The following is a 23,900-nucleotide window of genomic DNA, read 5'->3' on the forward strand; positions in this document are numbered from 1 at the left end:
AGAAAGGTGGATCTCTATGAGTTCTAGGCCAGCCTATTCCACATCATGAATTCTAGGACAGCCAAGGCTATGTAATGAGACCCTATCTCAAAACAGTAACAACAACAACAGAAACAGTAACAGCAACAAGCCAGTCACAGTGAGGCATGCCTGTAATCCCAGCATTTGGAAAGCTAAAATCTGGGGACTGTCAGATTGAGGCCAATCTTGAATGTATAATGACAACTTGTCAAAAAAGGCAGAAGGAAAGAGGAAAAAGAAAAGGAAGAGGAGCTGTGGCTAACCTCCTCAGTCATTTTTCGAAGTGAAAGACAGGCTATAGTTCCATTCAGGGTGCAGGAGATGTGGTTCCGCATTTAAGAATACTTCCTGCTCATTCAGAGAGCTGCAGTTCAGTTCTCAGCACTTCCCCATGTATGGTGGCTCAGCTAGTCACTGCCCATGACTCCAGTTCCAAGGCTTGGCCATCTTCTTTTGGCCTGTGGAAGCACTTCTCCACTCAAGTATCATTCTCCTCAACATATAATTTTTAAAATAAAATATATTGTTTAAAAAAATAACAAGCAAACAGCTCCTGTGGGTGCTATAGCAAAAATTTAAGCCACAGTGAGGCAGTGGTGGCATGTGCCTTTAATTCCAGCACTCAGGAGGCAGAGGCTGGCAGGTCTCTGTGAGTTCGAGGCCAGCCTAGTCGACAGGCTCTAAAGCTACAGAGAAACCCTGTCTCGAAAAACCAAAGAAAAAGAAAAAAGAAAAGCCACAAATGGAGATGGAGGCAAGAGGATCATCCTCATCCGCCACATAGTGAGTTTAAAAGCTAGCCTTGGCTACAAGACAACCTATTTCAAAATGAAAATAACAAAAGAAGAAAAGAAAACCGTGTACAGTTCTAATAGTTTAGAGTGGCTGAACTGGTCAGTGCAGTTTTAATAAGATCTGTAGCATCTTATCCACCCCGCCCCTCGGCCCAGCCTCAAACTAGCTATGTCGCCAAGGATAACTTTAAACTCCTGAACCTTTTCTCTCTGTTTCACAGATGCTGGAATTAGAGGTATGTCTTTGTTCCCTGCCTTTTCTTTTTTCTTTCTTTCTTTACTGTTTTTTGATTATTTTCTTTCTTTGAATGTGGCACACTTTTCCATTTATTTGTATGCTTTGTGACTTTTTGTTGAAAATTGAGTTCAGACTCAGGGCTTATTTTTCTTTTGTTATTGGTAATTATTGCTTATTGTTGCAGGCAATCTTTAAGCCGAAGACTGTGATATAAACATAAAATCTTGGATCTTTTCTGAATAAAACTGGATTTTTTTTCCTGGGCATATGAATTCGCTTTCACATTTTCTTTTTCTTGTTTATTTTAATGTTTTTATTGACCTATATATTTTCCTCCATTCTCCTCCCTTCCTCTCTTCTCCCCTTCTACCCTCTCCAATAATCCCCATGCTCCCAATTTCCTCAGGAGATTTTGTCTTTTTTACTTCCCAAGTAGATTAGATCTATGTATGTCCCTCTTAGGGTCCTCTTTGTTGTCTAGGTTCTCTGAGATTGTGAATTGTAGGCTGGTTTATCTTTGTTTTATGCCCAAAGGGCATTTATGACACTTATGAGTGAGTACACATTATATTTGTCTTTCTGGGTCTCAATATGATGTTTTCTAGATACATCCATTTGCCCACAAATTTAAAGATTTAATCTTTTTTATGCTGTATAGTATTCCACTGTGTAAATGTACTACATTTTCCTTATCTATTCTTCAGTCAAGGGGCATTTAGGTTATTTCCAGTTCTGGCTATGACAAACAATGCTGCTATGAACATAGTTGAGCACACGTCCTTGTGGCATAACTGAGCATTCTTTGGATATATACCCAAAAGTGGTATTGCTGAGTCTCGAGGAAGGTTGTTTCCTAATTTTCTGAGAAATCACCATACTGATATCTGAAGCAGTTGTACCAGTTTGCATTCCCACCAGCAATGCAGGAGTTTTCCCTTTATCCCACATCCTCTCTAGCATCAGCTGTCATAAGTGTTATTTATATTGGCCATTCTTACAGGTGTAAGATGGAATCTCAGAGTCGTTTTGATTTGCATTTCTCTGATGGCTAAAGACTTTGAGCATTCCCTTAAGTGTATTTCAGCCATTTTAGATTCTCAGATTAACCAAGACAATGGGGACAAGATAATCAAAGACAGGTGTGCAGAGTGTCTAAATAAATGTTAGCAATGTAAAATCCCTTGTCAATATTAAATCTCATTTATTTTTCTGTTATTTATTGAAGACTTGCATGTATATGACATATCCAATTCCATAAGTGCCTCTTTTTTCTGTTAGTATGATCTAACACTGTGCCCATTTTCCTCGAGAACAATGAACAGAGGAGAGAATTATACACCATAAACATTAACTCGTGCTGTGTAATAAAAAGAATATATGAACTTAGCATAGTGGCAAGCAACAATAAAAATGACTTCCTGGCACTGCCAGACTCCTGTAGGTTTCTGTGGTCTCCCTGATTGCTTTTGCCTGTGACATCTTTGTTTCTTAACATGTGATTTATGATAGCTCTTTAACTTAGCTACCACTCGCTACCTCTCACTTGGCAACTTTATCAGCTCCCAGCTACTACCTGACTATCGCTGCAGCAGATATGTCCAACTGTTTTACACTGTAAACCTTGCCATCTACGAAATTCCCACCTGAGAGATGCGATATCAAATTTAGAAAAATTATGCAAGTTCAAAACATTGTCTTGGGCTTCATTCATAGCTGTTCTGGGGTACTTATGAGCTTCTGGACTAAGTTGGGTATACCTGCAGAGATTATGACTCCGTGAACTAACTTTTGTTAAGGGAGACAGGAGAGTGACTTGGAGAATTCATGGGCTTGCTGTGTCCACTACACATTTTGTGTTTGTCATTTTTCTAAGCTGGGATTTGTGGTAGTGTGAAAGGAAGTGGCAATGCTTCAGCAGCTGAGGTTGATGCTGTTTGGAGTCCTTGAGACAAAAATCTTGGGGACTTAATGGAAGTCTGTTGTTGGGAAGAAACAGTTGTTCCAGAAGCTGATGTAGCAGTGTTTGCCATGTCCTACTGGCCTTGAGTTGTACACTCTCTGCTTCACTGCAAGAATTTGTACAAGTCTAGTTAGGATGAAATAGTTAGACTATTAGATTTTACATTGAATATGCAGAGGACCCAGAATTCCATAATGGACTTTTAATGAGAGATTTGAAAGGCAACTTGGTACATTTGCTCATAGTAGACTGCATATATCTAGGTGTTGTGGTTTGACTGAAAATGGTCCCATAGGCTCGTGTATTTGAATGCTTGGTTCTCAGCTGATGGGAAGGAGTAGGAGGTGTGGCCTTGTTGGAGGTGTGCCACTGGGGGGCGGGATTTGAGGGTTCAAAAGTCCACATCATTGCCTATTGCCAGTTAGAGTTCTCTTTTTCTCCCACAATCATTTCCTTAACCCACCATCCCAACACACTCTCCATTCCTCCCTGCCTGCCTGCCTGCCATACATATACTTGTGAACCAGCTACTGCTTCAGTACCATGCCTGCTTGTCCACTGCCATGCTCCCTACCATGATGGTTATGGACTCGCCCTTTGAAACTGTAATTCCCAAAGAGACTATTTCTTCTGTAAGTTGCCTTGATCATGCTGTCTTATCACAGTGATAGAAAAGTAAGTAAGATACGAGGAGAAATAAAAATGATTCTACAGCTCATGGAGAAATCCCAACTTCCCTGAAGCTTTGCTTGACGTTCAGCTCCAGGTCTTCCCCTGAACAGTCTGTGTTCAATGGGAAAAGCTCAAGTTCAAATAAGGGCATTTGTTTCCATTCTAGCCTACAACATTTGTGCCTTCAGTTTGCGTTGGTCTTTTCCGCAGCTCGCATGGCTTCTAAAATGGATGTTACTTTTCTTAGTCCTGTGACAAAATATCAGATAAAAAGCTAGCTAGAGAAAGAAAGTTTATTCTCTATCTGTGCAGTTCACCATGGTGGGGACAGACTGAGCAATGCTTGAGGTAGCTTGTCACATGGCATCCACAGGAAGCAGAGAGAAATGAACATGCGTACAGAGTACAGTTTCTCCTTTTTAGTAAGTCTAGGACCCAAGCCCATGGAATGGTGTTGCTCATGTTTAGAGTGGGGTCTTCTAACTCAGTTCTTCTAATCTACATAACCCCTCACAGATACTCTATCTCTCTTTTTCTTGACACAGGGTTTCTCTGTGTTGCCCTAGCTGCCCTGGAACTCCCTTTGTAGATCAGGTTGACCTCGAACTCAGAGATCTGTCTGCCTCTGCCTCTGAAGTGCTGGGAATAAAGGTGTGTGCCACCACAGTCTGGCTTCCTTACAGTTATTCTGAGAGGCTAACATAATCTAGATAACTCTTTCCAAGTATGTCCTGAAGCTTCTCTCCTGTATTTTTATAATCCTGTCAAACTGAACATATTAACCATCACAGAATTAAAAGTTTTTGGGGTTTCATGTCTGCTTCAGGTTCGAGGTTTGTGTATTAGCTGTGGGATATTAGCAATTTTACTTGAACCTATTGAGCCTCCATTGTTCTCTTCTGTGAACTATGGAATATAATTTACCTCATAAGTCTATGTGGAATAAATAGAATAACCCATGTAGATTAGAATGTATGTAAATTATTTAGCTTGGTATCTAGCATATAGTTGCTAGTCAATAACTGAGAAAAAATAAATCTGGCTTTCCTTAATTTGGTCACAGTAATAAAAAAGTAACTTATATACTCATCTTACAGATTAAAAAAATTAACATTCAAAGAGGTGAAATTGCTTGCCCAAGTAACACACTAAATAAGTTGTAGATCTGCAAGTCAAACTTAGGCTGTCGGCCTCCAGAGCCATTAATAATCTTAGTAAGTCAGGCTCTTGGACCAGGACCTACCTGCATAAGTAGAAAGAAATCCAATCAGATTGTAATAACTCAAATACAAGTACCAACCTCACTAGGTTCACAACCACATTTAATTAAAATATTCATCAATGTTATTAATACAAAGATATTTATCATGATACCATCTAAAATAGTGAAAACTATAAATAAGGTGAATCCCAAAAGTAGCTAAGTAGAAAATAAACTGTAATTATATCAAATATATAAATAAAATATACTAATGCTGATATATCTATTATTCTCATTTGGTAAACATGCATTCAGCAGCTAATGTATACCTAGCATTCTCTTAGGTGTTGGCAAAAGAGCAGTGGATGAAACAATGTCCTTGCTTTCTCATGAAACTTAGAAAGAAATTTAAATTTAAATGGAAAATTAAATTTGCTGTGTAAAATGTTAAGTACAAATTATAAAATGTCACCATTTGAGCCTACTAAAAAATATGTACACACACACACTTGAGCCAGGATCTATATAGCCCAGGCTAGACTATGCAGCCAAGGATACATTTGAACTTCTGATGCTCTGCTTCTGCCTTCCAAGAGCTGAGATTATAGATAGGTGTGTGCAACCCCTTACAATTTATGCAGTGCTGGGAATCAAATCTGGAGTTTCTTGCAGAGCTGAAAAGTACTCTACCAACTGAGCTATATCCCCAGCCTAAATTTTATATTCATTAAGAAGTAGTTTCCATGCGAAGAACATGGATATATGAGCGATCTATGCCTCCAATCCCAGCACTTGAGAGGCTGAGACTGGACAATCAAGAGTTCAAAGCCAAGGACTACAGGGATGGTTCAGCAGTTAAAACCAGGTACTATTCTTGCAGAGGACCTAACTGCGGTTCCCGGGACCCATGATCAATGCCTCCCAACCACCTCCAGCTGCAGGGGATCTGGCTCTCTGGCCTCTTCCAGCACGACACTCATCTGTCCATATCTACAGATAGATACATATGGAAATACGCAATTAAAAACAAAATAACTCTTTTAAGTTCACTGCCAGCCTGGGACACACAGCAACCTTGTCTCAAGAAAAAAAAAAGAAAAAGAGAAAAGAAAATCCTTTAAAGAAGATAGTAAGTATACGAGAAAATATTCAGAAGTTGATATACCAGTATGCCTAATATGCTTCTAACTATGGATGAATAGCACAAGTAATTGCATCCTTTATACATTTACAAATCATTCAAATTAGCTACAATGAGATTTTATCATAATGTTTTGTATTTTAATCCTTGGGACTATAAATGTAACTGCAAACATCACTTCTTTTTAGTAACAGTATTATTCCTCATAACAGCTGTGTGTTCATCGCTCTCATCTGGAAAATATTCTTTTTTTGATACAGGGTCGCACTAGGCCTCACTATTGCATCTTTGGCTGGCCCGAAGCTCACCATATAGACTAAGCTTGCATTGAACGCAAAGAAATCTCTGTGCTTCTGGCCTAGATGCCATGGCCAACCCAGCAAATAGTATGCTGAACTCCAAGGTCAGCAAACTCAATCTAGTCAGAATGTAGTTTATCTCTTAAATTTTGAAGGGCAATTAAATATCTGAATTTGTAGAGTTCTTGGTATTGGTGCTGTAATTGATGCTTAAAATAAACACATTTTCCCTACCAAAAAAAAAATTTTTTTGAAGGGCATCGGTCACTATCAGTGCTACCTAATGCTGTTCTGCCAAACAAAACACCCATAAACGCTTAGATAAGTGTAGCTAGGTCCCAATGAAATTTACATGCAAAAAGACGTAGGGAGGGGCATTTGGCACAAGAACCTTAGTTTGCTCAGGTCCTTGCTTTAATTCATGAGAATAAAAATAAACACAAAAGTCCTTTTACCTCCTGTTCAATGTCCTCTGTAATAGCTTTCAGAGAGATACTAACTGTAATTTCAGAAGACAGGAGTGTGGCTCAAAGAGAAACAGCTTGTCCAACATCTCACAGTCAACTTAGTAGATGATTTAAAGAAAAGTCTCTACTTGCAAACTATATGTAACTGGTGACTACTATATTAGATAGTGCATTCCAGGTAATGTGTGACAGATAGTATTTCTTGACTTACAATGTATAATGTATATTTATTACATATAACATATAGTGATATGATTTTGCTTTTGGGGTGAATGACTAGGCTGCTCACATCCTGCTCTCTCCATCTGCTTTTTCTTTATGATTTTAGATCTATATACTTGTGTGACTCTAGATATATGTGTATAATCTGTGCTTGCAATTTTAATTTTTTTTAATTTATTTATTTATTAAGGATTTCTGCCTCCTCCCCGCAACCGCTTCCCATTTCGCTCCCCCTCCCCCGATCAAGTCCCCCTCCCTCATCTGCTCGAAGAGCAATCAGGGTTCCCTGACCTGTGGGTGGTTTCAAATTAGGATGATTTTGTAGTTTTGGCATTGGGCATCACAACTGAACATAAAATTAAGGGTTGGCCTCAGAAAAGCTAAACAAAGAGAAAAAAATACATAGAACTGAATCTGTGTGTGTATTTACGTCGTGTGTGTGTGTGTCTGTGTGTGTGTGTGTGTGTGTGTGAGAGAGAGAGAGAGAGAGAGAGAGAGAGAGAGAGAGAGAGAGACCACCAAGCAGCAATCCAGGACTGGGAGACGGCAACATTCTCCATTACATAGAACCTATGTTTTAGTGGAAAAGATGGGTAACAAAGAAGCAAATAAATATAATTTACAATGTGAAAAAATAAAGAAAAAAATAAAGAAAAGTCTCCCTTCAGGCTAGCCAGTGGCTTCAGTGGAGGTTCAGGAGACCCCTTCACTGCTTCTACATGAGGGGGAAATGTTAGTAAAAAGGATGTTTCCTTAGCATTCTTAAGCAGCCTCCTAGGGCCTTGCACTAGAGCAAAAGGGATGAGGGGGACCCTGTGCTGCTCCGTATCCAGAAGAGAAGGGAATTACGTGGGGTCTGGGTGGCTTCCTGAGTTGCATGGCCACACGCTGCTGAAGACTTACCAATATTGATCTCATCATCGGTCAGAGTGTCCCCGATGAAATCAAACTGAAACGACTGCAGCGTCTGGGAAAACTTCTGGACCGCAGAAGAGTAATCTGCAAAGGAAGAGGGCAGGGGAGACGGTCAGCGCTGCCGTCCTGCTCACGGGTACAGCACATGGGAAATACAGAGGGACCTCCGGCAAGCAGCAACTTGCATTCGAGGAAGTCAGGAAATTTTCATCAATACTTACTTCCAAAGTTTCCAGGTGTTTGTTCCCTACATGGGAGTCTGATGGAACAAAAGCTGTTTATAAAGTCACATATTCTTCTACAGGGCTACAAAAGTATTCTAATCGTGAGGTTGAGAAATCTTCATTAACTTTATTTCTTAATGTTCCCCACAAGGTTATAATAAAGGAGATCAAATGGCTGGACCTCTTAACTTATGCTTGCCAATAAAAGATGCCTCAAGCTCTTGAGCCATCTTGTAATGGACAATAGTGACAAAAACATCAGTCTTGCTAATACCTGTGACGAAGACCGACAAGGGTTTTTATATGGTTTTCTTGTCTGTCCTCTTTCTGCCATATGCTTCCCCAACTATTTTAACATCTAAAAAAATTAAAGAAAAAATATAGTAATCCTAACAGTCTCACTTTTTTGTATGTTACAGATGCTCACTCTGTCACAGAGCACACTCCAAGGATGTGCACTGTCATCACGTGACTGTCTTTATGTCTGGCTCTTTGCCATCTATTAGGTTTAATCATGGCCTATTAGATCAACACTCCTCTGAGGCACTCAAACTTCTGCCCCGTCTACATCACCCCTTTTGACAGCTGGAAAGCAGTCAGAGTGGCTGCACCCCAAAATCCCTAATAACAGAGTGACCTCTGAGAGAAGGGATTGGGGGACTAGGAGTTGGACAGATTCCATGATAGGCAGAGAGATAGGGAAAGAAGCCCCAGTTAGGTAATAAAAATGGTTAACTTCTAAGACAGCAGGCTGAGAAAAAAACCTAATGCCTTAAAACAAAGGCTTGCTAGGTTTTTCTCCTCTAAGTATGGCCCCCTGCTGATGGACAGACTGATGAATTCAAGGCAAACCAGATGCCACAGCTGTGGGCCAATCAGTCACCCTGTCCTTGTTCAAACTGACCAACCCTAAATTGGGAGAAAGACTCTAAAAACCCTGGCACACACCTTTAATCCCAGCACTCAGAAGGCAGAGGTAGACAGGTCGATGTTCAAGGCCACCATTGTCTAAATAGTGAGTTCCAGGACAATTAGAGCTACAAAGACCCTGTCTCAAAAAAAAAAATAGCCCAAGAGGAGAGACTGGATTTTTTTGGGCTTCCAAGTGCCCCTTCCAGTTTATATAGGGCATTTCTCTCTGTCTCCTCTCTGGGTATCTCAAATTGCTAACCAACCACTCCCTATCCTTCTGCTGGCCTGGCTTACATTACCACTGGGCTTTTACTCCACCTGCAAAGATACTGGGGAACCCTTGAAACAGAGGAGGGCTTTCCTAAATGGGACATAACTCTCATCTTTTGGCAAAATTTTGTAAAACTCGCTCCTCCACATTTGCCCTAGGGACTTTAAGACTACTTCACAGGGTCCCCTAATGTGCTCATAGGTCCCCCACTTCCTAGGTATAACTATGTCAGTTCCTTCCAACTTTACCAATGCAACAATGTCCCAATCACCACCTTTGTACCACAAGACTGTCTGAGCCGCTTCATCCCAGATGGCCCTTCTGGCACTATCTGCCTATCTGGCCTTCTCATTTTCAATCTGACTGAGTCCTCTGCTGATTTCTAGTATTGCTGGGGATAGGGAGGAAGATTTAACTCATCTGCTCCAGGAAAATCCTTTGAAATACTCCCCTACCACCGCGTTCTATTCAAGCTAAACCTGCTGTATCTGTCAGCTCCTGGAAACCCCTTCACCGTCCTGGTTTTTCCTCAATATCAATACCTTTCACCGAGCTAAAGGGCCATCAAACTCATCACTCTTCTTGCCACTCTGGGCAAGAGTCCACTTCAGGACTCAGACTAGGAACAGTAGGAGTGGGGGGTTCTTTACATCAGTTAGCCTCTCTGTCTAACCAGCTCTGAGAAAGCCTTAAAAGAAATTTTAGATCAGCTTGACACCATTAGGGATCAGTTTGATTCTTTGGCCAATGTCATACTCCAATATCAAAGAGAGCTAGATCTCCTGACTGCTGTCAATGAAGCAATCTGTGTCTTCCTCCAGAAATAATGCTGCTTCCACACCAACAAACCCAAGCTAGTTCAAGATGGGGGTCAAAGACATAGGGACCATGAAGCATGATTAATAAAAACTTGGAGACAGATATTGGGGTTCAACCTCAAGATCAGAAAAGCAAAGCAGCCAGCCCCTGGTTCTTACCTAGACCTCAGTCTGAAAATGGTGATCCTGCCTCCAGGAAATCTCAGAATGAGACTAAGACAGAGAGCTGTCTCCACCCATTTTATAATCCTTTCTAGCTCTGGGATTAAGAGTGTGCACACCTACTGCCTGGTTTCTATGGCAAAACAGTATGGTTACTTGGGTTAAAGGTGTGGGCCATTGCTGCTTGGTCTCTAAGGCTGGCCAGTGTGGCTATTTTCCTTTTCTGATCTTTGAGCAAGCTTTATTTATTAAAATACAAGTGAAATGCCACTACAGAACCAGGCTCAGAAAATTCAACACCAAGCCTCTTCCTCTGGATGAGTTTTTGTTTCCATCTTATCCTGGTTCATCCCCTTAATGGCCCCCCTACTTTAATCCTGTCTTTTCAACATTTTACAGACGTTCTTCCCAGATCAAAGCACTGACATCACTCAGGCCACCACACAGGACAAAATAAAAATAATACTTCTTTTGGAGTCACTCCAGACCCCAAAACTCCAAAACAATATCCCCTCCACCATCAAGAGGCCACCAGAAAGAAAATGACTCTCTCTATCCTTTATATGTGAAGGGCCTCAAATAAAGAATATCCCCTCTACAAAATTATGGCCATAAAACAGGCCCAAAGTTCCAAGAAATCTGCCCAAGGCCATGAAATGGTAGCAAGCAGCAAACCCCAGCACACATCCTAGAGCTCAGAGGTTACAAAAGCAATCTGACTTATCTCACATCCTTTCTACAAAAAGTAGCTCCTGGGTTCAGTAAAGGCAGACAGGTTCTCCCTGCTACCTTCTCTCAACTATAAAATCAGATTCTCAGATCCCACATGGCAGGTACATTCTCCTGTTCCCAGCAGGCTCTTGGGGTGACAACCTCTTAAAATAATAAAAAATTGGCTCTCACTGCTTGAGGTCAAACTGAGTCTTTAGCCTTTCTTTTCTCTCTCCTGGCTAATTCCTTACCATATCTATTGCAAATACACAACTAAAGACTTAAGTTGAGGATTGTTTATTCAAGGAAAAAAAAACCAGAATTCCTTTGTGATACACTCAAGTTATCCTAAGAAAAGTATTGTCTTCCCATTCTGCAGCAATACTGGAAACACCACCACAACTGCAATAACTGCAAACCAACAGCTCAGAAGCCACAGAAGGGGCAAAATGTGCCTGAAGGTTTTAAGTCCCAACGCTAAAAAAAGTTCTCTACTCCTCCAATTTGACGGATCCTGAGAGAGAGCTTCATTGTCCTGACTTGAAACTAATTCTGCCTAAAAGATACTAATGACAATGTCAAAAAGCAAACACTCACAATTATTTTAAGTTGTATTAGCAGGAAGAAGCTTAGCAAACTGGTTTAGTAAGAGTGTAATCAAGATATTTGATTAAAAAATTGGAGAATAACAGAACAGAGAATGGCTTGCTCACAGGGTCCTTTGAAAGGCCCCAAGCTATTACTAGAAATATAGAAAGACATTTTTGCATGCGAATAGATACATGCCTTGAGATGTGTGAATGCCCAAGAGAGACTTGAGAAGTCCCTGGTCATCCAAAACTAACTAACCATGCACAAGCCAAAAGAAAAGCATAAGGTAAGCAAAGGTCAAATTATAAACTGTCTGGCTGAGTGCTAAAGATATATCCCAAAACACAAAAGACATGCTGAAGTCAAGGTTAGTAAGTGTATTAGTTCAAATTATTTAATGAAACTGTTATCCAAACATTAAACAGTCAATGAACTAACCTACCACAGACTTCAGTAGGTTCATTACAAAAAAAAAAAAAAAGAATACCCGCTTTACAGAATGATTGTAAATCTAAAATGTCAAGAAACAAACAAACAACAAGGAACATCAATGGTAAACTGTAGGGAAAAATAAATGATTTAATTTTAAGAACTGACACGTTTTATTATTTAGAAATACTTTTGAAAGATTTTATTTATTTTTTTATTTTGAGTGTATGTTTGTGTGTGCCTGCACATATGTCTATAAAACATGCTGGGAATAATGCATCAAATCAGCAGGCACAGTAGTTATGGTGCCATATGGTAAGGTAGTAAGGTGCCATATGGGTAACGGGAGCCAAACTCAGGAAACCCAGCTCCTGTGGAAGAGCGACAAGTACTGTGAAACATTGAGCCACCTTCTGGAGTCACTCCTCTCCCTTCTATCATATGGGTGCTGGGGATCACACCCAGGCTGCCTATGCCATTACCTGCTAAGTCATTGCAAAGGCCCAATGTTCACTTCTTAATAAAACACCACGACACAGACACAGAAAACCATAGCTCGTGTTCCAAAACAGTATGTATTTAGTACAAATTGTTCCTTGAAATATACCATGGAACAAGTAACAAAATGGGAGATGGCCTCAAAGCAATTTTTTATAGAAAACCGTGCCTATTAATTCCATCACTTGAGAGGTACCAGGAGAAAAATTAGTAATCAAGGCTAGTTTTGGCTACATAGCCAGTTCAAGGACAGCCTGGGCCACATGAGATTCAGTCTTTAAAATGCAAACAAAACAAAATGGGGCTGGAGATATGTATGGCTCAGTTGTTAAAAGTACCTAGGGCTGATTTTCACTCTCCTTCCTCTCCCCCATTGCAAATTCCCTAGTCTTACCCAGCCCTGTAACAGAACTCAGCTCCCTCTCTACCTCTATTCCCTGGGAACTGTGTAGAACCTCTCCAGGATGCAGCCTTCCTCCCTCACCCCATCTTTTTGTGTCAGCCACCAATACCTAGATGTACTTTCTACCTGGGACCTCTGTCAACACCAATCTGAAAATCAGGAGGTGATTTTCTCTCCTTCCTGTCCTCCATTATAAATCACCTCAGTCACATCCCCACCACAGTAAAAGATGCCACTCCCTGGGGATTCTGCCTAAACTCAAGGCAGATCAAGATTTCCTTCATCCTATGGACCCTCTCAGTCCCAGCACTACTTCTAGCCCACCCACATTTCTTCCTGTCAGACCCCAATACCAGGAAACACATTTTATATGGGACCCACAGAGGCCACACCTGAAAGGGACTCAGAAGCACTCCCTACCAAGAAAGCCATAGTCACTGTTTTCCCAAGGTCCGGAGAGGACAGCAGAAACAAGGAACTTAAGACCCACCCAAAGAAAACAGTTATCAACACTTAGAAACGCAGTCCTCGCAAACACAGACGCTGAGACACGAGCACAAAGCCAAAATCACTAACACCCAAGACAATGTGACTCCTTCAGAACCCAGCAATGCTACTACAGTAGGCCCTGCAAAATGCAATATAGCTGAAGCCCAAGTCAAGGATTTCAAAATAGCCACTGGTAATACACTCACAGACCTTAAAGAGGGTGTGAATAAATCCTTTAAGGAAGTCTGTGAAAACACAAATAGTAGAATGAATGATAAATACACTTGAATGTAAGAAGTTAAGGCCTACCAAGCCAAAAGGAGCAAACCTGGAGTCTGTCTGGTACTATCAGAGGTCCTGACTATGCCTAGCTAAAGAGGGACTACCCAGCAATGTTTCCTGAGGGCCTAGCAACAGGTGCTGTCAGAGGTCCTGACGATGCCTAGCTAATGAGGGGAGATCATGCCATGTCATCTGTCAGTGGCTCCGAATGCCTAGGTGCTGGGAGAGTATAGAAGCTTCTCTCCATTGGTAAATAAACTAGTCTGCTCTATGCCTTCTACCTGACTCCCATTGTCAGAGACGTTAACACTGTGCTTTTTCACCTGCTCCCCCAAGGAAGACGTGAGCCCCCAGCAATAGTTTAAGACAACAAAGTAAAAATAGAAACACTAAAGAAAGCCCAAAGTAAGGTAAAACAGGGAATGAAAAGTTTAGGAAGGCAAACAAAAACCTCAGAGGTAAGTCCACCAGCAGAATACAAGAGAGGAAACAGAGAATCTCAGTCATGGAAGACAAGATAGAAGAAATGGATACCTCAGTTAAAGAAAATACTAAATCTAAACAAATCCAGGCACAAAACATCCAGGAAATCTAGGACGCTATGAAAAGACAAAATCTACAAATAATGGAAACATACATGAGAGCCGGGCAGTGGTGGTGCATGCTTTTAATCACAGCACTTGAAGGCAGAGGCAGGCAGATCTCTGTGAGTTCAAGGCCACTCTGGTCTACACGAGCTAGGTCCATGACAGTTAGGAATATAACACAGAGAAACCCTGTCCCCATAAAACAAAAAATGTACTTGAGATTAGGGGTAAAAAAAGGGGCATACCTAAATATAATAAAGGCAATATACAGCAAGGCTATAGCCAACATCAAAGTAAATGGAGAGAAATTCAAAACAATTCCACTACAATCAGGAACAAGACAAGGTTATCCACTTTCTCCATACCTATTGAATACAGTACTTGAAGTCTAACTAGAGCAATGAGATAACTGAAGGAAGTCAAGGAGATACAAATAGGAAGAAGTCAAAGTAGCTTTATTTAGAGATGATAAGATATAGAAATGACTCTAGGAATTCCATCAGGAAACTGATAACAGCTGGAAAACACTTTCAGCAAAGTAGAAGAATAGAAAAATCAGGAGCTGTCTGATTTTTGACAAGTTGTCAAAGGAAGAAATTAGGAAAATAAGACCTTTCATAATAGCCTCAAAAATATTATTGGGTAACTCTAACCAAGCAACCGAGGGCTTCTGTGTGGTGAAGGACAAACTGGAAAGCTAGATAATGAACAAATATTTTACCAACTACACATCCCATGAAGGGCTAATATCTAAAATACATAAGGAACGCAAAGAACCAGACATTGAGAAAACAAATCACCCAACTAAAAATGGGGTACAGATCTAAAAAGAGAATCTTCAAAAGATAAAACACAAACGACTGGTAAGCATTTAAAGAAACATTCAATATCCTAGTCCTCAGGGAAATTCAAATCACAACTACTTTGAGACATCATCTTACACCTGTCAGAATAGTCAAGATCAATAAAACAAATGACAGCTCATACTGGCAACGTTGTAGAGAAACGCAAATACTTATCTATTGGGGTAGAAGTGCAAACTTGAATAGTCACTATGGAAATCAATGTAGTGGTTCCTCAGGAAGGTGGGAATGGAACTTTGTTGGGGGCTATAGACCCCCAGAGCCTGAATTTCCTGTAAACAACCTGTTATGCTTGCAGCTGTTTTGAGCAAAGGAACTTGTTTTCCTGTGTTTGCAGCTGCTCTGAGCATGAGACAGGAGAGTGGTTTCTGGTGGCTGCAGCTGAAAGATCCCAAGAGCTGGGGCGTGGGCAGAGCACTATATAAGCTGCTCCTGAACATAATAAAGTGGGCATTCTTGGCATTCTTGTTTCAAGGATGTCCTGTGTCCCTGTGTCTCTGTATTTATGTGTGTCAATCTCTAGCTCCTTACCCGACTCATGTTTAGATATGTAGTACATGCGGACACATACAGGTGGAGGCCCCAAGTGAGATCAGGAACTAGAGACACACTGAGAGATCGCCCTCAGAATTAGGGAGAGTGAATTAAAGGCCTCAAAAAGAATGGAATAAAAAGAGTAAGTTTTTAAAGAGATGGAGTATAGACAGTCAGATTAAAAGAATGGAACGAAAAGAGTAAGTTTTTAAAGAGACAGAGTATAGGCAATCATATTAAAAGGAGTAAAAAAATAAGCCATATAAAGACAGAATGTCCACAGAGAATTTGGATTATGTATATTATTGTTTTGTCTTTTGGTTTCTTGACTGGAGAGAGAGATTTGATTCTGAGAACTGCTAAGAAAGGTATCTTGACTTTTTAAAATATGCATCTAAGGATATGTTGCTTTGGAAAAGAGGTTCTGCTTTTGTTTCCACAGAAAATGAGAACATGCGGATTCATTCCAGATTAATGTGGTTTGATGCACCAAGACCTCTTGAAATGGTGCTGTGAATACCCCCAAAGAACTTCGCCCAATAAATAGCAGAAAGTAGTATAGAGAACAATACCCAAATTCCCAAATTTGTTTACTAGAGGTTGTAGGGCTGAGGGGGACACTGTCATAGTGCCAGGAGCACTGGAAACTGCGGCAACAAGTGCTGGAGTCAAGGCAAGCCAGAGCCACTCAGACCCCTCTGGGCTGCCCATCTGGTGCAGCGAATGGAGAAGGCAGGGGTGGAGCGAGGGGAAGGGGGCAGTGGTTCCTGGCTCTACATGCCCAAGAGTCTGCTGCGTGAGAGGCAGGCTTTCCCATAGGACCCAGGGAACTCATGCAGTAGCCATGGAAGGTCCCCAAGCCTGACTGCTGCTCTGGCAGATTGTGGTGATGCTTGCTGGAGGATTTGCTGAAGGAGGCAGAGACAGGATAATCTGAAGTTCAAGGAAGGCTGCCGAGCCATCCTAGCTGAGACTTCAGGATCACCACAGGTGGCCACTATTGTCACTGCTGAGGCCTCCTTCATGGCAGCTGGAATTGTCATCAACCAGACAGCTGCTGTGACTATCTTGTAGCCAGCACCAGCATTTAATATCATTCATGTTTAACGTAGAATGAATATGCTCACTAGGGCATTTTCCAGCTTATAAGAGCAGTTGGATTTCTTGTGGGATTTGCATATGGTTAGTTGCTCTCCTTTTTTCCATCATACTTATGCCACAGCCGGGCCAGTTAAAAAAGTTAGTGCTAATTATATAGAAAAGGGGGAGCTTTGGGGGGCTGTGGACTCCCAGACCCTGAATTTCCTGTAAACAATTTGTTATGCTTGCAGCTGCTTTGTTTTCCTGTGTTTGCAGCTGCTCTGAGTATGAGACAGGAGAGCAGTTTCTGGTAGCTGCAGCTGAAAGATCCCGAGAGCTGAGGCGTGGCCAGAGCACTATATAAGCTGCTCCATATTACAATAAAGTTGGCATTCTTGGCATTCTTGTTTCAAGGATGACCTGTTTCCCCTTGTCTATGTATTTGTGTGTGTGTCAATTTCCGGCCCCTTTTCTAGCTCACATACAGTCCCATAGTGTGGACAGTACAGACCTACCTCAATATCCAGCTACACGGCTCTTGTGCATACAGCCAAAGGACTCTCCAACCTACCAGAGACACACTTTCTGAACCATATTCATTGCTGCTCTACTTATTGATAATAGTCAAAAATTGGAAATGACCTAGATTTTCCTCAACAAAAAGGTGGATAAAGAAAGTGCATTACATTTGCACAATGAAATATTACTCAGCTGTTTAAAAATGATGAAATTTGCAGGTAATGGAGTTAGAATGAATGAATGGATGGATGGAGCTAGAAAAAAGTCATCCTGAGTGAGTTAATCCAGACCCAAAATGACACACATGGTACATACACATTTATGTGTAGATATTAGTTGTTATCAATAAACAGTCTATAATCAACATAACCAGAGGTTTGGTACAGCGTAAGGGGCTTGATGAGGGGATGGATCTACCTAAGAAGGGAAAATAGAATAGATAGTTATAGAAGGACAGTAGAGGGGACTGGAACGGAAGGATCAAACAGGGAGTAGAAAGGAAGAAAGGTGTAAGGAAGGGAATGCGGTAAGGGGCAGCTAAAACTACAGGCGATTTGAGGGGCTGTTAGAGACCTAATACAGTAAAAGCTTCTTAAAATATATACATATGTGAAAGAAATCAAAATGGAATAACAAAGTAACAGGGGAGACAAAGCTCCAACTAGACATCTCTTGCCACCAAATGAAACCTCCAGTTCTGGTTATGAATTATATCTAATCAAATTGTTGGCCAAGAGGACTCTAAGAAAATTTTCAAACAAACTAGACTATCACCAAAACTATTGGTTGCTCTTCACCAACTAATGGTAAGGCTTTATTGCTGAAGACAATGCCTACACAACTCATTGAACATGGAGAAGTGGAGCTGGTGCCTACCTAGAGCCTTCACTCCTACTGACTAGTATTTCGAGTACTTTAAGGTACTCTGTACACTAACAAAAGGGAAAGACAAACAAAACACAAGCTATCGACCCTACAATCTACAATGATGACATACCTGAAAGATGTTCTGCTGCAATAGTGGCACAAAGTTTGTGGGCATAACCAGGTAATATCTGGTTGGATTTAAGGACCATCCCTAACAGTGCTTGGGATGGCTAAGAAGCTGAGACTAGATAGGCTATGGGCCAAGGGAAAACTCAAATACTATTATTTTGCTAAAGGTACATAGCGAAGAAGTGACTCCAAAAGACATTCTTCTGTATTCATACATCAGTGTCTTGCATAGTCATCATTAAGGAAGCTTCCTCCCACAGTAGATAAAACCAAATGCAGAGGCTCACCACTGGACAACATGCAGAAAGTGAGGTACCTTAAAACACACATTGCCAAACAGGATGTCTTCATCAAATTCTTCCACTCAGAGATCAGGGAACTTTGTTTAAGAGGAGGCAGAAAGATTATAAGAGCAAATGGGAATGGAAGATACCAAGGAAACAAAGGCCAACAGAGCAAACACACACAGGAACTAGCAGAGACTGTGGCAGAATGTATAGAGCCGGCATGGGTCTAATCCACATGGGGTCCCAGCTGAGAGGGGAAGTGGACACAAGCCCCCATCCCTAAGCAAAGCTATCTCCAGTTGATAACCACTTGGAAAGGAAAAATTAGTTTTCTCCAACTGGATCTCATTGAGTATACAAACCACACTTAAGGCCAGATCCCATGCCCACAGTAGATGGTTAATACAAAACAAACTCAGTCTTTTAAAGTTGTCTCATAAGGCTGTATCTGTACAACTTTTTTACATTACAGGTCTTCTTCTTCTATATTATGGTTACATATTCTGTGGTTTTATGGGATTTCTGTGTGTACAAATGAGTGTGTCTCTTTTGTACATGATTCTTACGCTTTTTGTTTGACTCCTTTTGTTTGCTTGTTTGGGCAAATTCTGTTTTGTTTTTTAAGTTGTTTGTTTGTTTTCTAACAAGGTGGGGGAGGAGATGGAAGGAGTTTGGGGAGGAGAAACAGTAATCAGAATATATGAAAAATTTATTTTCCATAAATAGATACAACATAATTGGAAAAAAATCACTAATGTCAACTCTACCTTAATGCTCTTACAGAGGACCTAAGGTTGGTTCTTACTGATCACGTGGCAGCTCATACCACCTGTAACTTCCATCCCAGGAGATATGAAAAACTCTTCTGGCCTCTCTGAAATATTGCTTAGAAGTGGTAAACATAAACTCACACAGGTAAACACACCAACACATAAAAAAATAAAATGAGTAAAAAAGAGCAAATAAAAAAGACAAAAGTATGACTAGAGACAAGAAATTTAATAATAATAACAGACAAAATCCATCAGAAAGATATTAACAATTACGAATATAACATTGAACAAAGATCATTGAAACAAAAAACAGCAATTTATAAATAGACAAATCAACAAAAACTAGATATACTAGTGTGACATATTTAAAAATAGACAAAACAACCAGGTAGAATATTGAAAAAAAATGTAAGACATTAACAAACCTGCAAACATGTTAGATACAACATACATCTATAAAGACTTTTAAGCATTTCTACTAAGAAACTACAGTTTTCTCAAGTTCACGAAGAAATTTCCCAGGATATATGATTCAGTACAACAATAAATAAGCCTTGATAAATTCTACAAGATTGAAATCCTCCAAAGTAGCTGGGCCTGGTGGTGCATGCCTTTAATTTCAGCACTCAGGAGGAAGAGACAGGTGAATCTCTGTAAGTTCAAGGCTAGCCTGCTCTACGGAGTAAGTTCCAGGACAGCCAAAGATAGGTTTTGAGAAACCATGTCAAAAGAAAGAAAGAAAGAAAGAAAGAAAGAAAGAAAGAAAGAAAGAAAGAAAGAAAGAAAGAAAGAAAGAAAGAAAGAAAGAAAGAAATCCTCTTTTCGGACCCCCTGACCATAAAAGAATGTAAAACAAAAAACACCTGAAAAATAATTTAAGGAAAAACCAGAATGGCCTTAAAAATGGCAATGACATTTTACAGACAATATCAAAGAATAATTGATGAGTTGGGTGGTGGTAGTGCATGTCTTTAATTCCAGCACTTGGCCAGGCTGCTCTGCAGAGTGAATTCCAGGACAGCCAGGGCTATACAGAGAAGTGCTATCTCAACATTCCCCCTACCCACAAAAAAAGAATAACTGATGAAAGAAACAGTTGATAATTAATTTAATTAATTAATTTTTTTAAGCTTCTGCTCTGTGAAAGACAATGTCAAGAAACATAAGCTACAGACTAAAAAAAAACTTTGCAAAAGATATGATTTTAAAAAGTCTGCTATCCAAAACATACAGAGAGGTCTTAAAAATTAACAATAAAAAACAAATAACCTAATTGAAAAAATTGTAAGACAATCTATGCTCATGCCTATACATAGAATACATATGCACACATATGTTCAACATTATAAACTGATGAGGATATGGAAGACTAGAATTCTCATTGTTGGTGGGAATGCAAAATGGTGCAGCCAGTTAGGAAGACAATTTAATCCTCTTCTAAAATTAAACAATAGCTTGGCATGGCAAATCAAACCTACAATCCAAGCTCTGGGAGATTGATGCAGGAAGATCTTTCATTTGAGGCCAGCCCAGGTTATATAGTGAATTCCAGATCAGTCTAGTCTACGTAGTAAGACCCTGTCTGAAAATATTAATAACAATATAGTAAGATAACATGTCTGAAAATATTAATAATATAGCAAGATGAGCCTTGTGAAAATATTAATGATATTTTAAAACTAGCAATACATAAAAAACAGCAATTTCAATTTCAGTCCTTGATATTTTACCACGTCAAAAATGTATGACCAGGGCTCACCTGGGTGGCACTTATACTGCAGTTGAAATGATGTAGAGAACATTAGCATAACTGCTGCAAGCATGACAGGCATTTTTGTAAAAGTCATATTTTTTCAAAATCTGTGCTATGTATTGAAAGTCTTATTTTTGCAAAATCTGTGCTATGTATGAGCAAATATCTTATAATTAAGCCCGTTGTTTTGTATACTAATTTTTTAGTTAAAATTTTTCTAGGAAACAAAAATGTTCAAAACTCTTAAAATATGTTCACCCAAAAATCTGCACAAAGACATTTATAGCAGCATTATTCGTGAGTGATAAAACTTGGAAGCAACAAAATTTCCTCAATTGGATGAGTAGGTAAATAAATAAATGTGGTACCCATAAACAAAGAACTGTGAGTAAAAAACAGGAACTTTTTCAGTCATTGTTCTCTTGATTAGCACTGGTTTCTCACTATCAATTGCATATGTATATATGGAAAGGAGTAAAATGACTCATAAATAACAATCACTAAAAAAAAATAACAAGAAATGCAAACGAGACTATTCTAGCCCTATGGAAAGGCTAGAACAGTTAGGATCTCATCTGTGAAACGGAAGTAGGCCCTGTTGAGTGCAACACGTACAGTAGTCCCTCGCTGCTCTAGAAGAGCTAAACTAGATGGAGGGCAACGGAACAGCTGCTTGACGCTGCCGACGCTGCCGACGGGGCCCTAAACAGCAACGCCAGAAAGTCAGTCGATCTTCAGGTCAGTCAATAGCTTTTCCTAATACCACCAAGTTTAAAGACTTGTTTTCAAATGCCTAAAAGAAAGTCAAGAAAAATGCCCCGACTTTCAAAAGCAAAGAGCAGGAGCTCCACGCCCTCAGGTGTGGAGATATGCGTTCCTAGCAGCTCAGTTAAGAAAAGGAAAATGGCGTCTGGCCTTCAAACTAAGAACCCTAAGAAACCGCGTCAAACCGAGAAGGGTCACCAGGACATACTAACACAGAAAGTAGCTACCGAGGAACCCAATGAGGTTTTACTGGGCCTTCGTGAGAAAGTCGCAAGTGGTAGAAATTCACGAAGAAAACCAAAGGCCTCTGACCCAGTGACGGTAGCCATGGCAACGCGTTCGACCGTTGCCAGAAAAAGCCAGCCTTTGTCTAGCCCTACAGTGACTACAACCATGGAGGAACGTTCGTCTGTCAACAGAAAGGGCCAGTCTTCGTCTGGCCCCGTGCCAAAAACCATGTCCACGTACTTGACTATTGGCAGAAAGAGCCAATCTTCACCATGCCTAATGACCAGAGCCATGGCTACACGCTTGTCCGTTGCCAGAAAAAGCCAGCCTTTGTTTAGACCAGTGACTACAACCATGGACGGATGTTCGTCTGGCTCGGTGCCAAAAACCATGTCCACATACTTGATTGGTGGCAGAAAGAGCCAATCTTCACCATGCCTAATGACCAGAGCCATGGCTACACGCTTGTCCGTTGCCAGAAAAAGCCAGCCTTTGTTTAGACCAGTGACTACAACCATGGACGAATGCTCGTCTGTCAACAGAAAGGGCCAGTCTTCGTCTGGCCGCGTGCCAAAAACCAGGTCCACGTACTTGACTGGTGGCAGAAAGAGCCAATCTTCACCATGCCTAATGACCAGAGCCATGGCTACGCACTTGTCCGTTGCCAGAAAAAGTCAGTCTTCAACTGGTCCAGTAACCAAAGCCATGGCCACAGGCTTGGCTGTTGACCAAAAAAGTTCCACAACTATAACCACGCGACTGGCCAGTCACAGAAAGAATGAATTTCCATCCAACCTGGTGACCACAGATACAGCCACACACTTGACAGGGGCCAAAAGTGAACATCCTTTACCTGGCCCAGTGACCACAGCCAAGGAGAAAGCCTTAGCTGCTACCAGAAAGAGTCGATCAATGTCTAGTTTGGTAATTGCCTCCACTGCCAAGCACTTAGAAGCTGCCAAAAGAAGTCAATCTCTGTCTGGCCAAGTGATGGCAGCAACAAGGTCGCAGTTGGCTGTTACCAACAAAGGTCAATTTTCATCTTGCCCCATGACCACAGACCTGGCTCCACTTTTAACTATTGCTACTACAGGACAATCTCCATCAGGGGATGCAAGTAACATAAAGCAAACAGTTACAGAAACGACTAACAAGGAGACAAGTGCTCCAGAAAAACCTGATGAGAACAGGCCAAGATGTACTGTCAAGAGAAGGCCTTCTGAAAGGCGTTTCAGTGTAAGGCTGGTGGAGAGTTCCTCCAGATTCAGAGATATCGTGGTGAGGAAGCAAGATGGCTTCACCCACATCATGTTATCCACAAAATCATCAGAAAATAACTCACTAAATCTAGAAGTGATGAAAGAACTTCAGGATGCTCTCAACAAGGCTGCTGTTGATGACAGCAAGCTGGTACTTCTCAGTGCAATTGGCAATGTCTTCTGCTTTGGACTGGACTTTACTTATTTTATACAGCGCCTCACAGCGAACAAGAAAAGAGAAAGTGCTAAAATGGCAGAATCGATCAAAAATTTTGTGAATACGTTCATTCAGTTTAAGAAGCCTATTATTGCAGCAGTCAATGGCCCAGCCCTTGGCTTGGGAGCATCTATACTGCCTCTTTGTGATGTGGTTTGGGCTAATGAAAAGGCTTGGTTTCAAACCCCCTATACCACCTTTGGACAGAGTCCAGATGGCTGTTCCAGCTTTACATTTCCCAATACTATGGGAGAAGCCTCTGCAAATGCAATGTTGCTCAGTGGGCAGAAACTGACAGCACAGGAAGCTTGTAAGAAGG

At 40.7% G+C, this 23,900-nt stretch overlaps 1 protein-coding gene across 1 annotated transcript in view; it reads right to left on the minus strand.

The window, feature by feature from the left end:
• LOC121441921 (oligophrenin-1) overlaps positions 1-23,900 on the minus strand; it is a 358,753-nt gene that overhangs the window by 238,728 nt on the left and 96,125 nt on the right. The window contains exon 3 of the mRNA XM_041643322.1: positions 7,919-8,014. Coding sequence (XP_041499256.1) covers positions 7,919-8,014 — 96 coding nt within the window. The remainder of the gene's footprint in view (positions 1-7,918; positions 8,015-23,900) is intronic.

This window comes from Microtus oregoni, unplaced genomic scaffold, assembly GCF_018167655.1.
Source record: "Microtus oregoni isolate MIOR12 unplaced genomic scaffold, Mior012 000084F_ref0000050, whole genome shotgun sequence".
Lineage (NCBI taxonomy): Eukaryota > Metazoa > Chordata > Mammalia > Rodentia > Cricetidae > Microtus > Microtus oregoni.